This window comes from Canis lupus, chromosome 4 (assembly GCF_011100685.1).
Source record: "Canis lupus familiaris isolate Mischka breed German Shepherd chromosome 4, alternate assembly UU_Cfam_GSD_1.0, whole genome shotgun sequence".
NCBI classification, from domain to species: Eukaryota; Metazoa; Chordata; class Mammalia; order Carnivora; family Canidae; genus Canis; species Canis lupus.
In genome coordinates this window covers 425,312-443,237 of record NC_049225.1, presented here as the reverse complement: position 1 = coordinate 443,237, position 17,926 = coordinate 425,312, and the positions used below count along the sequence as shown (strand labels likewise).

General features: G+C 41.5%; 1 protein-coding gene and 1 pseudogene across 1 annotated transcript; one reads left to right on the top strand and one right to left on the bottom strand.

Moving 5' to 3' along the window:
- The first annotated feature begins 82 nt into the window (after window positions 1-82).
- Window positions 83-246, top strand: LOC119871726 (annotated as a pseudogene).
- A 5,399-nt stretch (window positions 247-5,645) lies between these two features.
- Window positions 5,646-9,763, bottom strand: LOC606817 (interferon-induced protein with tetratricopeptide repeats 1B). The gene is made up of 2 exons (XM_038533779.1): window positions 8,665-9,763; window positions 5,646-5,791 (listed from the first exon to the last, which is right to left on the bottom strand). Exons 1-2 carry the CDS (start codon window positions 9,746-9,748, stop codon window positions 5,661-5,663), a joined length of 1,215 nt encoding a protein of 404 aa, XP_038389707.1. The 5' UTR covers window positions 9,749-9,763; the 3' UTR covers window positions 5,646-5,660.
- Between the last annotated feature and the right edge of the window lie 8,163 nt (window positions 9,764-17,926).

The following is a 17,926-nucleotide window of genomic DNA, read 5'->3' as shown; positions in this document are numbered from 1 at the left end:
CCCAGATTTGCTGCTAATATCTGAGAAGTTGTGTTTCACTAATTCTTCTTTGCCTTTGTCTTGCATACACTTCCTGAGAATGAGCTTTGCGCAGTGGCAGTATCGTAGCCAATGAGGTTAATCTGAGGCACGATTATTGCTAACTGAAACCCTTCCTGAGAATGGCCAATGACAGTAAGAGCCTATAACCTCTTCCTTGTTCACTGGCACAGAGAAAAAGGCTGTGCTAGCATCTTGAGACTTCAAACAGAACACGTTATAGGCTTTAATGACAGTGCTTTTAATGCTCTCTATGCTAGTGGTCTAAAGTGTTCTTGTTTGTCAGATATGACTCTCATAGATGTGCAGGAGCACTGTCCAGTTCCCTAGATGCCAGTGGCCCTGTTTAATCGGCTTAAAGAATAGTAAGGGCTGGGGTGCTTTGGTGGTGTAGTCGGGTAAGCAACTGACTCTTGGTTTTGGCCAAGGTCGTGATCTCAGTGTGGTGAGATTGAGTCCCATATCAGGCTCCAAGCTCTCAGGGAATCTGCTTGAGATTCTCTTTCCTTCCTCTGGCCCTCCTGCTCACGTTCTCTCGCTCTCTCACAAAATAAATAAATATATAAATAAAGAAATCTTTTTTAAAAAGAACATGAAGTACTTATATAGATTTAGTATTTATAACAATTCTCAAAATTATAATAGCAACTATTTCAAATAAGTTTCAAGATCACATGCCCTAGGTTAATCTTTAATAAATAAAAGTTAATTGAAGTGTGTTGGTTTAATTAAAACAGGCATGTTTGCAGAGTTACCAGCATTAGATGTAATCCAGATAAGCAACTTTTTCTACCTGGATTTTATTAATCATATAAGATCTTGTTACCTCTGTTATAGAATTTGTCTTAATTTTTACTTAATTTTTACAGGGAGACTAAATATATATTCTCTCTGTATATGTCTATTTTCTTTTGGTTTTTAATTTTTACTGAGAGAATGTATATCTATAGACTTTCTATATATTTTGGATTTTAATTTTTATAGAGATTGTGTATATATATAGATTATATATTTTGGTTTTTAATTTTTACAGATTATATATAGAGAGATATATTTTACACTTTATATATATTTAGGCCTGTTAATAAACAGGTTTTATGCCAAAAGAGGACAAAATAGGACAGCTGTTTAATGTTTTGTGAAATGTTCATAAGTCATCTAAATATAATTATGAAGAACAAGTGAATTAAAGAGATGTGTAAGTAAGATAAAGTTTATAAATAAACTTTCCAGCAATAGTAATGTCTTCAGAAATAGTGTTCCCAAATCTTTTTGGTGACTTAAAACTTTGGAGGTTTGCTGAGTTAAATTAGATGATGGCTAGCCATTAAATATTTAGGTCATTTCCTAATAAGATAATACACTGAGACATTGCTAAGCATTAGTTTATTTGCTCTTGACTTAATTTTTACAGGGAGACTAAATATATATTCTCTCTGCATATAAGTCTATTTTCTTTTGGATTTGATTTTTACTGAGAGATTGTATATCTATAGATTTTCTATATATTTTGAATTTTAATTTTTATAGAGATTGTGTATATATAGACTATATATTTTGGTTTTTAATTTTTACAGACAGATTATATATAGATATATTATACACTTTATATATATTTAGGCCTGTTAATAAACAGGTTTTATTGCAAAAGGATTAAAATTATTATAAGGAGGACTAAGCTTCTGGAAATTATGAAATGTGTTTATAAATTTTCCAGGCCACAATTGCTGCTTTCTTAGTTTACACTAGGAAATAGGAATTCTAAGAGTTCAAAAATCTAATTAGTAGATGTAAAAATAAAACTACTGAAAACAACATTTTCTTGGGTTATGGTCTGTTCTTTATTTTTTTAATTTTATTTATTTGAGAGACAGAGAGAGAGAGCTCGGGTGAGCAGGAGCAAGGGCAGAGGGAGCGGGAGAGAGAGAACCTCTAGCAGACTCTATACTGAGCAGAGACTCCGATGACTTGAGCTGAAATCAAAAGTCGGATGCTTAACTGACTGAGCCATCCAAGTGCCCCATATGTCTGCTCTTAATAAGAAACTGTAAGCAAAGTTTCTTTATTGCTAAGGTAATCTACCTGGGAAGCAAAGATTCTGTTTCATCTTTATCACATCATCGATTACTTTGAAAAACTTAAGTCTTCTCTCCTCAAAAAGAGCTAAGGCTTTTGTAACTATATCATTTTCTGTATTTGTCTTTGAAATCCTTTTGTTGCCTTGATTAAATTGATAACTAAGTATGTTTCATAATTTTCTGTGGTCCTATTTAGCCAAGTGTCCAAAACTTCTGATATGCTTTATAAATCTCCCCAAATTAAATTATAAATAAAGTCTTTTTGACCTGGAAGAAACTTTGGGATTTTTTTTTCAGGATGGTCCCTGGAACATTACAAAGATCTATTAAATTAATTAGTCTTATCTGATACGTTAAATTAAATGGGTTAAATAAAGAGTAATCCTGGGGTACCTGGGTGGCTCAATTCATTAAACATGTGACTCTTGATTAAGGTCAGGTATTGATCTCAGGATCATGAGTTCAGGTCATGCATTGGGCTCCACACTGGGCATAGATCCTACTTAAAAAGAAAAAGTAATGCTAAACCTTCTTTATGTTATATCTATACGTGTATGTTAAATGTAAATTATAGAAATTTCTAACATTCTAAATGAGACTAAATGAGACTTATTCTCTCATTTAACTGTATCAGGACACTCAGTGTACCTTGCCTTGCTTCCTTTGATCCATAGCTGATACAACAGGGATATGCTTCAATTTCACAACAGCCTAATCAAATTTGTAGAGGATAGTCCTACTTTGGTGGAATAGCCTTCCCACAGTGTGCTCCCAGGAGACAAAAACATTGAAATCATAGCTTCCAACCTGGACATGTGGTTATTGGAAAAAATATCTTCACAAAGACTTCACCCTGCCCCCTCTAGTGCCACAAAATCATGGCTTCATGTTTCTCATTCTAAAAAGACTGCATCATCCAACTGGATGACCAAATCAATTGAAAACCTTAAACTGGGGCACCTGGGGGGCTCAGTGGTTGAGCTTCTGCCTTTCTCAGGGTGTGATCCCAGGGTTCTGGGATTGAGTCCTACATCGGGCTACCTGGATGGAGCCTGCTTCTCCCTCTGTCTATGTCTCTGCCTCTCTCTGTGTCTCTCATGAATAAATAAATAAAATCTTAAAAAAAAAAAAGAAAAGAAAACCTCAAATTGACCACATCCCAGAAAAAGAAGCAGATGACATCTAAATATACTTTCCCAAGAGTCAGGACCAAACCAGTATAATAACTCTTTCATAACTGTCAAAATTTAATGGAAATTCCTAAACTCACTGAGATGAGACTATTTTTCTTTGTGTAGGAATTCTTATGATTTTTGCTGTTTTACTCTCAGTAGGACTTCTTCACTGGTGGTAACCAAATCTTAGAGGCTTCTGTATACCTATTGTTCTTTCCCTGTCTTTACATATATCCAACCCTCCTCCCATGGCCCTCCATCCTCAAGCTTGCCAACTCAATGTAACTTGTGGGCCACTCCCCAAAACTGACCTCTGGCTTCAGTGCACCCTTCCTTTATTGCCTGTTATATTACTCTATAAATATGTCAACATGTCTGGTTTGATGTATGCACTTAAGGGTTGTGTTTCTGTGTGTGAATATGATCACCAGTCTTGGCCTTAGGAATGTCTTGATAGCTGAAAAGGCCTCGGTGGCACATGTTTTTCTTGTTTTGTTTTTTTGTTGTTGTTATTGTTTATTTGGCATTTGCTATCCTAGCTTTCTCAAAATGGCTACAACCACTACTCCTGAATCTCAAGAAGGAGAAGGGAAGGGCCTTATCAGTAGTAGATGATTACACTGATGAGGATCTTTTTTAATATGAAGACAACAGTTGTGGTCATACCGCAGTCTGTGACCTTCCTGCCAGATATTCTGGAGATCAGCTTAACCAATACCTTGGAATCATAAATTCATGACTTGGAATACACATGGCAGACTTAGAAGCTCTGATGAAAAACCTTCCCAGAACTGTTAACAGAAGAGCTCACTCCACCACCTGAACCATTAAGACCCAACAAAAATCTCTAGATTCCTGAGCCCACATGGTCCTCAGTTATAGAATAGCATTAGACTGTTTAATGTAGTTCAAGAAAGGGTCTGTGCTGTTGCTAACACCTCATGTTGTACATGGATAAACACTTCTTCACAGGTGGAAGTAGAACCCCTACATTAGTCAGATGAGTTAAATCCTTAAAGAGACATTCACACTTTACTTCCAAATGATTTTATTTTAATTTCTCCTATTTTTAGCTGGCTTCCTACTGGACTCAGAACTCTCTTATGCTCAGGATTGCAAATTTTTGTGCTGTTAATCATATGTATGCCCTATTCAGCATCTTCAAACTATTTGTGTCATGCATTTATTTCTTTTTGCCGTTTCTTCCCAAAATGTGATGGTAATTCAGAGACTGGAAATGATTGACCAAGCCTTGCCACCTGAGCAACTTAGCTCATCTAGTCTGCTAATACATCTGGCTAAGGACAATGCCCAAGATTCACTTCCCTGAGCCTCCCTGTTGCTCCAGTGTGGCCAATATCTTAGCACAACAACTGGCATACACTTCTTTTTCTCCTATGTGGGACATGCCATACCCTAAATGAAACTTCCTGTGATGGAGGATTCAAAACATAAAATTAATCATCAATGTTTTCAGAAAATTTATTGACCATGGGTACTTTCTGAAGAAAGATCTTTTTTTTTTAAGGATTTTATTTATTCATTTGAGAGAGAGAGACAGAGAGAGAGACAGAGAGAGAGAGAATGTGCACAAGCAGGGGGGAGGGGCACAGGGTGAAGCAGACTCCCCACTGAGCAGGGAGGCCAAGGCAGGACTTGATCCCAGGACCCTGAGATTATGACCTGAGCTGAAGGCAGATGCTTCACTAACTGAGGCACCCAGGTGCCCCTGAAGAAAGATCTTGATCAAAAGGGGGAAATGTGAACAGTGACCAAATAGAATTATAATTGCTAGGGGTCCTCAACTAGAGCTCCGTTAGGGAAATAGAGCTTTGTTTGTTATACAGCCTCAGCTTGAAATTTGTTAAGAGAAGGGGCACCTGGGTGGCTCAATCGCTTAAGCATCTGCTCAGGTCATGATCCTGGGTTCCCAGAATTGAGCTCCACAATGGGCTTCCTGCTCAGTAGGGAGTCTGCTTCTCCCTCTCCCTCTGCCCCTTCCCCTGCTCCTGCATGTGCTCTCTCTCTCTCTCATAAATAAATAAATCTTAAAAAAAAAAGAAATTTGTTTAAAGGAGACAATTAGACTTACTTCTTGGAAAGCTGAATCTGAGGCATGTCAGGCCTGTAACATAGGTATTTGGTACCGTTGTCAGCCATGTTTTTACATGTGGCCTGAAAATAATAAAAACAGAAGAAGCATATTGAGAGAGAACAGTAAGTGGTTGAGATGAGAGACTAGAAAACTGAGGTGAGAGACAGAAGATTCTTTTTCGTCCACAGCTTCACCATCAGGAATCAAGGGGTAAGGACTGCGTGCAGTGCCTTATGGGGTTTCCAGGTGAGTACAGAATTGGATAAAACCAAATTACCAATGTCGGTGGACCTGGCACCATTCTGAAGGGTGTTCCCAGTAGTGTAAAGACTCAGTGACTGGCCAGTGTTTGGACCCATTCAGTCCTGGCCCATCATGAAGGTTGGTGGCTGGATTCTGGATGGCTGTGCAGGAAAGGAAGGATGGGCACGTCAGCTTGCTGCGGTGGCTTCCTTGTGCGTGGTACTTCCCTCAAGCCCAAAGTGGGGGCAAAATCAATGACTGCACCCTATCTGCTTCCCCTACCCTTCCTGTTCAGCCAGGGACACAGTAGCTCAGAGGCCCGAGCACTGTGCACCCCATCGCCCCCCATGGCTGCATAGGCTTCTGGATGGCATCAGCAGCCCCCCTTCATGGCCTAATCCAAACCATACCCCTCTTTACCCTTACACCTGACCCTGTGATGGTTGGGACAGGCATCTCCTTTCTCTACTTACTGTCAAGGTTAGCAGTAACATGTTACCAAGGCAGCTTGTCCTGGGCTGAGAGGTGAAAGGGATGGGGTTTGCTCATGGATCCCCTCAGTCCTTAATGAGTGCAGGAGAGAAAAACCATCCTCTTCTCCCCTCTCACACCACGAGGTCCAGGGCTGAGAGCCAGGGGTGCCCCTTTCTCCCTTGGTGCCGATGCCTGTGCATGTTGTGTGTGTGTGCAAAGTCCCAGGGGTGGGGAAAATAAACATCTGGCACTTCAAACAGATCACTTGGAATATTTCATCTCTATGTAGTTTTAACCTCTAGCCCATTTATATTTTGGTTCATTTGCCTTATTTGGTTTACTTTTTAGATATGGCTTTTTTTTTACCTTTTTATCCTAACACTTTTGTTTTGACCATCATCAAACAGAGAAAAGTTGAGAGAATTTTACAACAAACACTAGTTTACTCACCACCCAGATCCTACAGTCACATTTTACTAGATGTGCTTCATATCCTATCTATTTATCCATTGGGTTTCTACCCATTAGTTTTCCTTTTTGTGGTTGTGTAAGAAATCAGTCAGTACAATTAGCTGATAAACCGGATGACTTCAGTCCATGCTGTTTACAAGAAGAAGACAATATTCCTGCTCTAGTGGTTTTTTGTAGGCTAAATATAATAAATCCATTCTTGGTTTAGTAGCAACGAGGTTGAAATGGGCGCTACTTACATGTTTTGTGTCCCTCCACACCGGTCAGTTCCAGCTCTCTGGGAGAAACCAACCTTACATTTCCATGGCCTGTTGAAGTAAGTCCCTACTCAACACTTTTTTTTTTTTTTTTTTTTTTTAGCAAGGGTCTTTTTTTTAATTTTTATTTATTTATGATAGTCAAACAGAGAGAGAGAGAGGCAGGCAGAGACACAGACACAGGCAAAGGGAGAAGCAGGCTCCACGCACCGGGAGCCGGTGGCCAACCACTGCGCCACCCAGGGATCCCTATTTATTTATTTATTATAGACATAGAGAGAGAAAGAGAGGCAGAGACAAAGGAGGAGGGAGAAGCAGGATCCACGCTGGGAGCCCGATGCGGGACTCAATCCCGGGACTCCAGGATCACGCCCTGGGCCAAAGGCAGGCACCAAACCGCTGAGCCACCCAGGGATCCCCCGAGAAAATATTTTAGATAGAAAAGGGAGATTACATCACCCACCACAGAGCAAGCACTTAAAAACTGCATTAATATTTTTGTCACTTTTATATTGCACCTCCTAAATAGGCTTTTCCCATATTTGTCTTTCCCCAATACATTTTAATTTTTCTTAGATATGAGTACATGTCCAGCAACATGTCTGGAACACAGGGATCCTTTGTGATTGCCAGTGGCTGGACTAATGTACACAGAAAAGTTCGAGTTTCTATGAGGTTATATAGACTTGGCTCACTGACCAGCAGGTCTTGGGTGTGGGAAGGCCTTGGGAAATGGGCCTTGGGGCAGGACACAGTAGTGACCCCATGAAGTCCCTTCTTTTTCCTTTCTTATCTTTGCTTATTTGCTTTGCTTTCAGATCTGGTGGGTCCCTGCCCCTGGCCCCATGAAAAAAAGAAATCCTTTCTCTTTTTTTGTCTTCTGTTTACTATGCTTTTTAAATTCTGAGTGGGTAGCAAATGTCAGGTATTTTCTCAATACAGAATATATGTATGCACAAATATGCAGAAATAACCCGGTATGAGCTCCAGGATCAGCGTGTGTGTGGAGCAATGCCCAATGCATGTCTATAGGAGCAATCTGAACTCTTGGTTCAGGATCACTGTCATGTCAAAAAATTCATGTCCTGAACGTGAGAACCAAGCAGCAGGAGTGTCTTTGGACCAATGTGTATCCATCCTATGGGTGTAGTTCTGAAGCCATAGGGGTATGTGCACATAGCTCTGCTGGCATGTGACTGGAGTGTGGGCCTAGGAGGGGCTGAAATCATCCCTGTTTAAGACTCCTTTATTTAGAACACCAGTTAGAGTGAGGATGGAAGCTGCTCATTCCAAATGCAAAACTGTAGGGAAAAGGACTCATACTGGTCCAGCAGGTAGTAGGTGCCCTAAATAGCAGTAATCAGCCTTGGCCAATGAGTACAGGGATGTGTTCTAGAAGAATGGATGCTCTTTTCATAGACACATGGATAGAAAGGGAAAGAAAGTGGGGGGGGGGGGGTCGGCAAGGAAAGAAAGAGGGGGTTCAGCAGGCAGCTGAATATGTGTTTTATCAACTGTTTTGTATTTCAACATGTTATGTGTTTCTGAAAGTGGCAATCAGCAAAGATGTTAATCATATTTAGTTATGAACACATTGAACAGGTAAAAGTGACCTATATTTCAAATCACCCTGTTGAAGTCAGCAACCAGGCTAATAGCCTTCTCATAACACTCCAGGGCTTCGCTCCCTTCCCTTTTCAACTTGTGGATGAACCCAAGGGTGCTGAAACTTTCCACCATATGTACGTTCTGATGAACACGTCTTTTAGCCAACTTCTCTAAGGTAGTAAGAATCTTTTCCCTGGTGCGGGAGGTTGTTTTGATTTCGAGACCTTTTAAGTAATGGGTGACTGCTTTATCTGCAGATTTCTTGTCCTGTTCTTGGAAATGGCCATAATGGTAATGAATCTGTTGCTGTAGATGATTGTCAATGTTCTTCATGTACAGCACTTTCTGAAAAGTGTCCTCAGCCTTTGTGTATTGCCCTATTTCTGCATACATGCCAGCCAGTTCAATATACGCAAACTTAAATGTGGGCCTTAACATCAAAGCCTTTTCAATTTCATATATAGCCAAGTGAACCAGTCTGTGGACATTTTCTCTATCCTGACCTCTGCGCTGCCAGTTTGCAGCTCTCTTTATTTTGATCGTGAATGCCTTGTAGCAAAGCCCTATCTGGTGATGCAGGAAGGCAGAGGAGGGTGTTGCCTGTTGGGCCATTTTTAGGAGCTGAAGAGCTTTATCCAGACAGCCTTTCCTACGGTAAAACTTGCCAGCATATCGAAAGACATAGGTCTGGGAGGATGTGTTGTTCAGTGCTTCCTCAATGTACTTTTCTCCGTCAGCTTCTTGTCCCAGGTCCTGAAGTTTCAGGGCAAGGAGAACCTTAATATACACATCTTCTGGATTTAGCCTGATGGCCTCTTTTAGGGGCTGCAGGCAGAATGCCTCACTAGTCTCTGTAGCCATGTTAAGGCTGTCTAGGCGGTACATGGTGATTGCATACCCGGTGCTGAATTCAGGGTTTTCAGGGTCCTCTGCCAGAGCCTTCTCAAAGCAGGCCTTGGCCCGTTCATAGTTCTTCCTTCCACATTTCAGCAAGGCCCAGCCCTCCTCGCCGTCCATCTGGGGACACTCCATCCTATAGCAGGAGGGAGCTGCAAACTTCATGCAAGTGTTTTCCACCTTGTCCAGGTAAGCCTGGGCCTCTGCCAGTCTGCCCATGTGGTAATACAGCCAGGCATAGTTGCCCCATGTGACCAGACTTCTCACATCTGATTGGATGTCATGTTCCTGCTGGATTAGGTCCTCGGCTTCCTTCAGGCTTTCCAGGGCTTCCTGGTTTTCAGATATTTCACATAGGCCAGTAGGTTGTTTAGAAAATAGGAAAAATATCCTGTTTTCTAAATCAGGCATTTCAATGTCTTCAAATAGCAACTCCCATGCAAAGTGACATCTCAGTTGAACCAGGCTCTCTTCAATAACATGCCTGTTTGATTTGTTACTGAAAAAATAGACAACAATTATTTGTATTTTTCAGAGTATTCAGTCTGATGGAAATGAAGCTAGCACTTTGAATTGTCAAATACTATCCCCAGAGTTCTTTCCTTCCTGTTGGAAGGAATCTGTTGCTCCTCTGGCTTCTGTTGTCAATGTCATTTAGGACAGACTGACATAAAAACTTTAAGGAAATGCTAATCACTTTATGGCGCCAACAAGTAGGTTATGTGTTGTCTAAAATACAACTTGAAAGATATTAATTATGCTAATGTAAAACTAATTTTAGCCCTTCCCTCAACACTGCAAAACCCCTGTCTCCTCCTACCTCCCTCTCAACATTGTGGTTCCCCTAATGCTGTCAGAAGAAAAGTGGAGAGAGTTTCACCTTGTGTTTGGCCATTTTTTGGACCCAGCTGGACAGCGTTCATATTTTTGTCTGTGTTCAGATTGTTCAGATCTGTTTTTGGAGTGACCTTGTTTTTGTCTTGATCTGTCATGGTGTCAGGGTGGCCTCATCTGGTGTTAATGTAATGTGCTACAGAAAAACACAGGTTCTTGCTGTGGGTCACTGTCCAGCAACACCAGAGCCTAGCTGTTAGTGTCATGCTGGCTCCCAGATGTCTGGGGCTCTTCTTTCTCTTCAGAGAACTTCTACATTTTGCTTCAGCACCTAGAGAAGTGTCCTGACATTTCTAAAGTTGAAGGTTATATAACAGGAAGGATTATCCAAAAAAAGAAATATGAAACATGAAATGTATCTATTTTATGCATTCAAATATAAATTTTTTTTTAAGGAAAAGTGTGTGCTTAAGAAGAACATCATACAAGATCCCTCTCTGGATGAGTTAAAGTCATCTTTGTATCTCTCATCCAAGGAGGGACTTAGGCAATTTGTGGTAGACCACATTTGTCCATTCCTAATTCCCGGAACGATGTACTGGCCCTCTTAACATCTTATAAGCACAGGATATGGTTTGGATCCATGTGTTCTTCCTAACTCAGCATGTCTCAAGACTGCCCAAATATAGAGAATCCCAATTCCACTCCTTAGTATGCTTTGATGATAGAAGTAGGCAGTAAAATTCCCTAAGCAAAATGAGAGTATGGAGGAGAGTGGAACTACCCAGGGAGCAGAAGGAAGGAAACTAGGGCTAAGCTGGCCCACTGTGGAAGCATAAGTTCACTTAAAGGGAAGAGTGGCTATCAGCCAAACATTGTTTTATGTGGAGTGAAAAAGCCATTAGAGTTATTAGGAAGCACATCTGAGACTTGTCATTTGACAGAATCAACTGATGGTAGGAACTTTCCCAGACGCATACCATCTCAGATAGTTTAGGGCTGTGTGCTCCGAGTGCAGGAGGTTAAAGCTCCATCATGTAAGCAGGTACTGGCATAAAGGTTAGAAAGGCTGTTTGTACTGACAGTTGTATGGCTTTGGAATTTTTGCGCATAAAATTATTTTGCATAAACATTATTTTTTTATTGGTATGGTTAACATGCAATATTATATTAGTTTCAGGTATAATACATAGTCATTTGACATTTATATACATTATAAAATAATCACCCGATAAATCTAGTTACCACTTGTCAGCATAAAAAGTTGTTAAAATATAATTGACTATATTTCCTATGCAGTACTTCATATTCTTTGACTTATTTATTGTATAACTGGAAGTCGGTGCCCCTTAGTCCCCTTCACCTCTTTGATATCTATTGACAACATGTCAGTCAGACAGAGGAAGTGTTTATGTATCCCATGATTGCTATGAGTCTGGCAGTGGTCCTGGTTCTGTGGGGCTCCAGCTCAGCTCATCAGGTTTGTGGAATCTTGCCAAGTGGCTCCTTGGGATAAACAGACCCCCAAACTTCACAGGACAGAACAGCATCAAGGAGAGAGGAAACGGCCAATAAAGTATGTGAGCGTGTGTATGTGTGCATGTGTGCATGTGTGCAAATCGAAAAGAGCAATGGAAACAAGAGAGGGCAACTCCTTTCTAATGGACTGGGCTCCTGCCTGAAGATATGAAACTCAAGCATGGAACTATGAGTCCAATGTCAGAATTCCAGGACTGGTTCTGGGTTTGATTGACAAGCTGGGTGCGTTGAGTTTCATTTAAACTCTGCAAGTTCCTTCAGCAGCTAAATAAAAGGGTTAGCCTTGGACAGTGTTTTGCAACCCTGAGTGCAAAACAGAAAGTTCCCTGGGAATCTTTGCAAAATAAAAACAAGTACTGACACCTGAGTTAATCTATAGTCCTGAATTAGAATCTCTGACAGTGAGCCCCAGGCATCAGAATTATCACTGATTGATTGACTAAGGGAGGGAGGAAGGAAGGAGCTCCAATGTAATTGTGTTTCCAATAATTGTGGCTAAAAAGCACTGAGCCTGACTTTGACTTCTCAGTGTGGTCTGTGGACCAGCAGCATCAGCATCAACTAAAGCTTAGGAAGTGCAGAATCCCAGACCCCTCCACAGACCTACTGAATTAGAGTCCTCCTAGTGTTCAGGTGATTTATTGGTATGTTAAAGTTTGAGAAGTACTTTCTTAGATAATCCCTAGGTCCTTTTCAGGCCCAAGTGCTATGGAAGAGTGGGCAGGAACTCATTGCCAGTACCTACTTATCTTTCTTTGAGGTTCTGAGTCAGTAACTTCATTTGCGCATGCTTTGGTGTCTCTGCACCTTAATAATTCACACAATATGATAAAATATGAAAATGCTGGTCAAAGTGCTTTGGCCTCTATATACCCATGACCTCTAATATTTGCCTTGGAGATTACTCATGTTTGCAAATACATGACATCATATCCATGAGAGAAAATACTCATCCAGCATGAACTACTCTTTTCTGAAAGCTTCAGTGATTGTTGTACCATGTTAGAGGTCATAATGGCTGTCTTTGACCTACCATAACTTTGATTTCTGGCTGATTCCCTTGTATTGTAGTTATAATTGAAATTTTTTATGGTTTTATTTTTACTTGTCAAGCATTCATTCACTTGGCATTGTCAATGTAAATTTTAAGGAACATTTACAAAATTGAGCTAGGCTTAAGACATTGCATAGCAGGGATCCCTGGGTGGCGCAGCGGTTTGGCGCCTGCCTTTGGCCCAGGGCGCGATCCTGGAGACCCAGGATCGAATCCCACGTCGGGCTCCCGGTGCATGGAGCCTGCTTCTCCCTCTGCCTGTGTCTCTGCCTCTCTTAAAAAAAAATTTAAAAAAAGACATTGCATAGTATGCTCTTACAATGTCTACAGCATAAGTTATCAGGATCCTAGGAGGTTCATAGTTTTAGACTTGTCTGAAATATCTTGAGACTTTCAGAGAGTCTGTGTCTTTAGAGACATGAGAAGAGGTAAAGCTATTTTCTAGTTGTAGCTGGAATTTAGGATTCTAAACTGGGCTGCAAAGCATTAGTTCCACTACACATGCCATTTCCAGGTTCTGAGAAGCCCATAAATGCTTAGGATCCTGTAGTTCAAACATGTTGTTGGGATGTCCGAGGCAGCCTTCATTGCCATGAGCTCCTTATTCACTTCAAAACTCTGCAAACCATGAGTGACCATTAGTTATGATGTTTGGGACATGGATATGACATGTTTCCTCTTCTCAGGTGACTTGCCATCTAGTTGGAGAGACAGATTCATAAGTATTTAATTTTAACAGGAGCAGGGGACATTGGTTGCTTTGTAATCATAGAGGAAACGTTCTTTCTTTCTTCCCGAAAAACCTTCTTGGGTTAACTCTTAATCTTTCAACTGAAATGTTTTGGCAGAATCATTATCCTTCTGGCTCCCCACTCAGAGAATACCTCCAAGAATGTGTGCTGTGACCACACCTGGCTCTGGAAGGGAGGTTTTTGAGGCTATTCAAAGGTACAGTGATGCTGGTTGCACACACTAAGGCTTCCAGAAGGCTTTAGCCTGGAACTACCAAACCGGCACTTGTATCTCAAGTCACAGTAAACCTACAGAAGCAGATAAGGATATGGGGCTATGAAAGCTGGCCATGGTGCCAGCTGACACCAGATTGGTACTCTAGAAATAGAACATTTTATATGACAGTTGCCCCAATATGTGAATAACATCCTTACGGTCCAGCCAGGCATGCGTTTGTTTCAGGTGTCTTGGCATTAGTACCCCCGAAGGGCATCACTTGTTTGATGGTCTGTAGATAATACCTAGCCCCTTACTTTTCTTAGGACAGTCAAAATACCACCTGGGGATTGGGCTCAAAATGATATAACACATTTCCTCTCAGTGAGTTGGCTAATTGGGTACCCCTGTTGGTGCCAAAATTGAAAGCAATCAAGGTGTTCTTCAGCAGGTGAGGGGATAAATGAACTGTGGTACATCCACACAATGGAATACTCTTCAGCAGTTAAAATAAACATGCTATCGAGCTATGAGAAGACATGAAGGAACATTAAATGCACATTGCTATGTGAAAGAAGCATCCTAAAAAGTCTATATCTTGTATGAATCCAACTTCATGACATTCTAAAAGGCCAAACTATAGGATTAGTAAAAAGATCAGAGCTTGTCAGGGCTTTAGGGGAAGTGGTATAGTTGGAGCATAGGGCATTTTTAGGGCAATGAAACTGTATGATAAAGTAATGGTAGATACCTGGTGTTGTGCCCAATACAAAGAGCCCTCATGTAAACTATGAACTTTAGTTAGGAGTAATATTTCAATATGGGTTCATCAGTTGGAGCTATACACACAAATGCAAGATGTTAATAATAGGGGAATCTGTAGGAGGAGTACTTCCCATGCCTTTTTCTGTATGTCTAAAAGTGCTCTAAAAAATGGAATTTATTAAGTGAGAAAAAAAAAGACTTGCAATAAAGGAAAGTGATTATGGTAATAGGGAGACAGTTCTGGTCTTAAGATCTGCAAAAGTCTGAAAGATTAGTCAGAAGAGGGCTTTTTATTTAGAGGTATAAACAAGCTTGGAAATTAGGTGTAAGGGAGGAGAAGAGAGGGTGGTGAGATAGGGAGATCATTCCTTGTCAGCCAAGCTTTGAAAGGGATTGTTTGGCCTTTCCAATACTTGTTTAACCCTAGGGAGGAGTCTTGTAGGGAGGGAGAGAGTTTTGGCCAAGTCAAATTTATAGACATTTTGTTCTGATTGATCATGGGGACAAATAATTCAGCTAACCATTTATGAGACACAGAATGGGAATTTGGAGGGTCTGTGTCTGGCCTGTCAGAAGGAAATGGGGGACCCATGGTGAGTTTTATCTAAGTCATACAGGAAAGGATACTTCTTTATGGTTTAACAAAAAACCACAAGACAAGTTGAACTGGACAAATTTCTTCCTCACAGGTCCTATAGTCCCATGATGGAAGGGTCAAAGCAGACTGAAGGCAGAGAGAGAGAGAGAGGCATAGCCAGAGGCCTTTATCATGGGTTGTGAGTGAAATGCTTTGGGGTTCTGGGCCTTGGGCTGGATTGGTCTCTTCAAATTAGAAAGAGTGGGGTCTTTCTAAGCTCCTCAAGGGACTTACCTAAGGGGAGGTGGGCAGAAGAAGAAGGCCCTGAGAGGCAGGGGAGAGGGTTGCTCAGGCGGGCTGCTGGGGAAATCCTATCAGGAGCCTATATGTGCTTGTAATTCTGCAGGCTGTTATCGAGAGTGTGTGCTTGCACATGAAGGCTACTTAGTTCAAGACTCCCCGCCCCCCCCACCAACCCACCCCCGCCTCAGGCTGATATAGCCAAACAAAACAGATACTGAGAATGCAGTCCCACAGATTAGCTTGGCTTAACTCTTCCCCACTCTCAGACACCAAACGTTGTGGGATGGGCAGATTTTTTGACTGTAGCTTCTGTCTGGTAGCACGGGGCTCAGGTAAAGTTCAACATTGTCAATATCATTCCAGATTGTGGTGCTCCCCCTACAGCATCCCACTTCAATTACCTCTGGCCTCTCTGGGCTCCACATGTCCATGGAGACAGGAGACTCCACACTAGACAATGAAGCCTTAGGAAAATTCATTGAGGGGCGTGTGGGTGGTTCAGTCAGTTAAGTGTCTGATTTCTGCTCAGATCATGATCTCAGGCTCCACACTCAGTGGAGTCTGCTTCTCCTGCTCATCCTCACCCCATCCCAGCTTGTGCTCAAATAATTAAATACAATTTTAAAAAAAGAGAGAGGAGGGGGATCCCTGGGTGGTACAGCGGTTTGGCGCCTGCCTTTGGCCCAGGGCGCAATCCTGGAGACCCGGGATCAAGTCCCACATCGGGCTCCCGGTGCATGGAGCCTGCTTCTCCCTCTGCCTGTGTCTCTGCCTCTCTCTCTCTCTCTCTGTGACTATCATAAATAAATAAAAATTAAAAAAAAAAAAAGAGAGAGGAAAATTCATTGACATCATGATGTCAGCAAATTCATTCTGCCAGGTTTGAATACCAACTGAAGGGGATTAGGTCTGCCAATGACTCATTCACTAACACTGCATGATGGTCTGTAAGCCTCAATCATCTGGCACCTCTGGAAGCCACGTTTTCCCTGTGAACCCTAGCATGTATGTTTGTAACTAAAACTATTTTTTCTCTTATTAACCTGGCTCTGATCAGTTTGGCTCATGGGCCCAGCTACTAAATGCAGAAGGATAGAGAGAGAAAGATTTTTCCTCCCCTGTAATATGTAAGCTCTAATTTTATCCACCCCTTTGAGTTTATCACGGCTAAAATGTTTGTGTAAACAGTGGGATGTGGTTAATGTTGACACCTACTTTCCTTCTAGCATCTGGAATTTTGATATGTACTAAGCAGAGGGTGCCTGTGTGACGAGTCCCTTGAGCATAAAGCCCTGAGTGTTGAGGCTCCAACTAGTGTTTGAGGTATGGTTGCATTCCATGCTGGAGGAATTAAGTATAACCTGTGAGATTCTACTGGGGCAGATCTCAGGGCAATTTGTGCCTGGGTTTCTTTGGCCTTCACTCCATGTACTCTTTGTCTGTGCTGCTTTTGCTTTTGTTGTAATAAATCTAATGCACAGGTAGGATATGTTTATTCCTGTGAGCCTTTCTTGAATCACCAGACCCAGGGGGTGTCTTAGGGATCCTTGATGCCAACTTCCTAGAATTCTCACTGGAGAACAGGATATAGCAGATTATTAGGGAATGGTAACTCCATCCAGTGGAACAAAGGAAAGAAAAGACAGGCCAAGACTTGCTGAGTGTGGATCTCTCCACCCTTCTCAATTTCCTATGAGAATGACTAAAAAATGTACTGCAGAGGAAAATCTGAAAGTTCAACGATACTATCCCCCATGCATTTCAGAGATCCTTGCTGTCCAGGCCCGACTTTTACAAAATGGAGCTTACTGTGTCAAATGCTGGTGGTTCCAGAGGGGTTGTTGCAGCCCTGTGTGGGCATAATTCTAAATATCTTTGCAGGTAGCTTGAGGAGTGTTACCACTATCAAGGTCCTGTGAATTAGCTGTGTCAGGCTGAATTTAAAAACCTGACACTAGATTGCAAAACACAATGGGAAGGAGGAGTAACATGGAAAGCCAGAATGCTCAGAAATCAAACAGAGTAGTCAATGTGAAGGAGGGCACTTTGTATTAAATGGAGAAAATGACAGTAAAAGATTCTAGTAGAAATCCACAAGTCAGGAGTCTGAGCTGCCCTTACAGTAGAGCCTGAAACCTCTGGCTTATGCCAACAGAATCAGGACATAGCACATCAGAATGTACACAAATCCATGGGAGCAGGGTGGCTTGGTTTCATAGTTATGGAGCTGAGTGCCAGTTATACCTCTTCCTAGCTGTGTGGCCTTGGACAAGTTACCAAACTTTTTCTTTTTTTCTTTTTTTGTTACCAAACTTTTCTGAGCCTCATACCTTCCACACTGGTTTTTGGATGCTAAAAATGGACTCAGCACAGATCCTGGAACATAGTTCAGAGACCAGTATGTAAACCTGCTATTGTTTTATTGTTATGGCTTCATAGCTTGAGACATTTGCTGTTTTATCTTCCCAGTACCCTCTTCCAGGATTCAAATAACTTGTTTTGGAAGATGTAATCCCTGAGCTGGTGATGATGGCAGTGTCATAGTTCTCAATGGAGCCAAAGTGTTCCT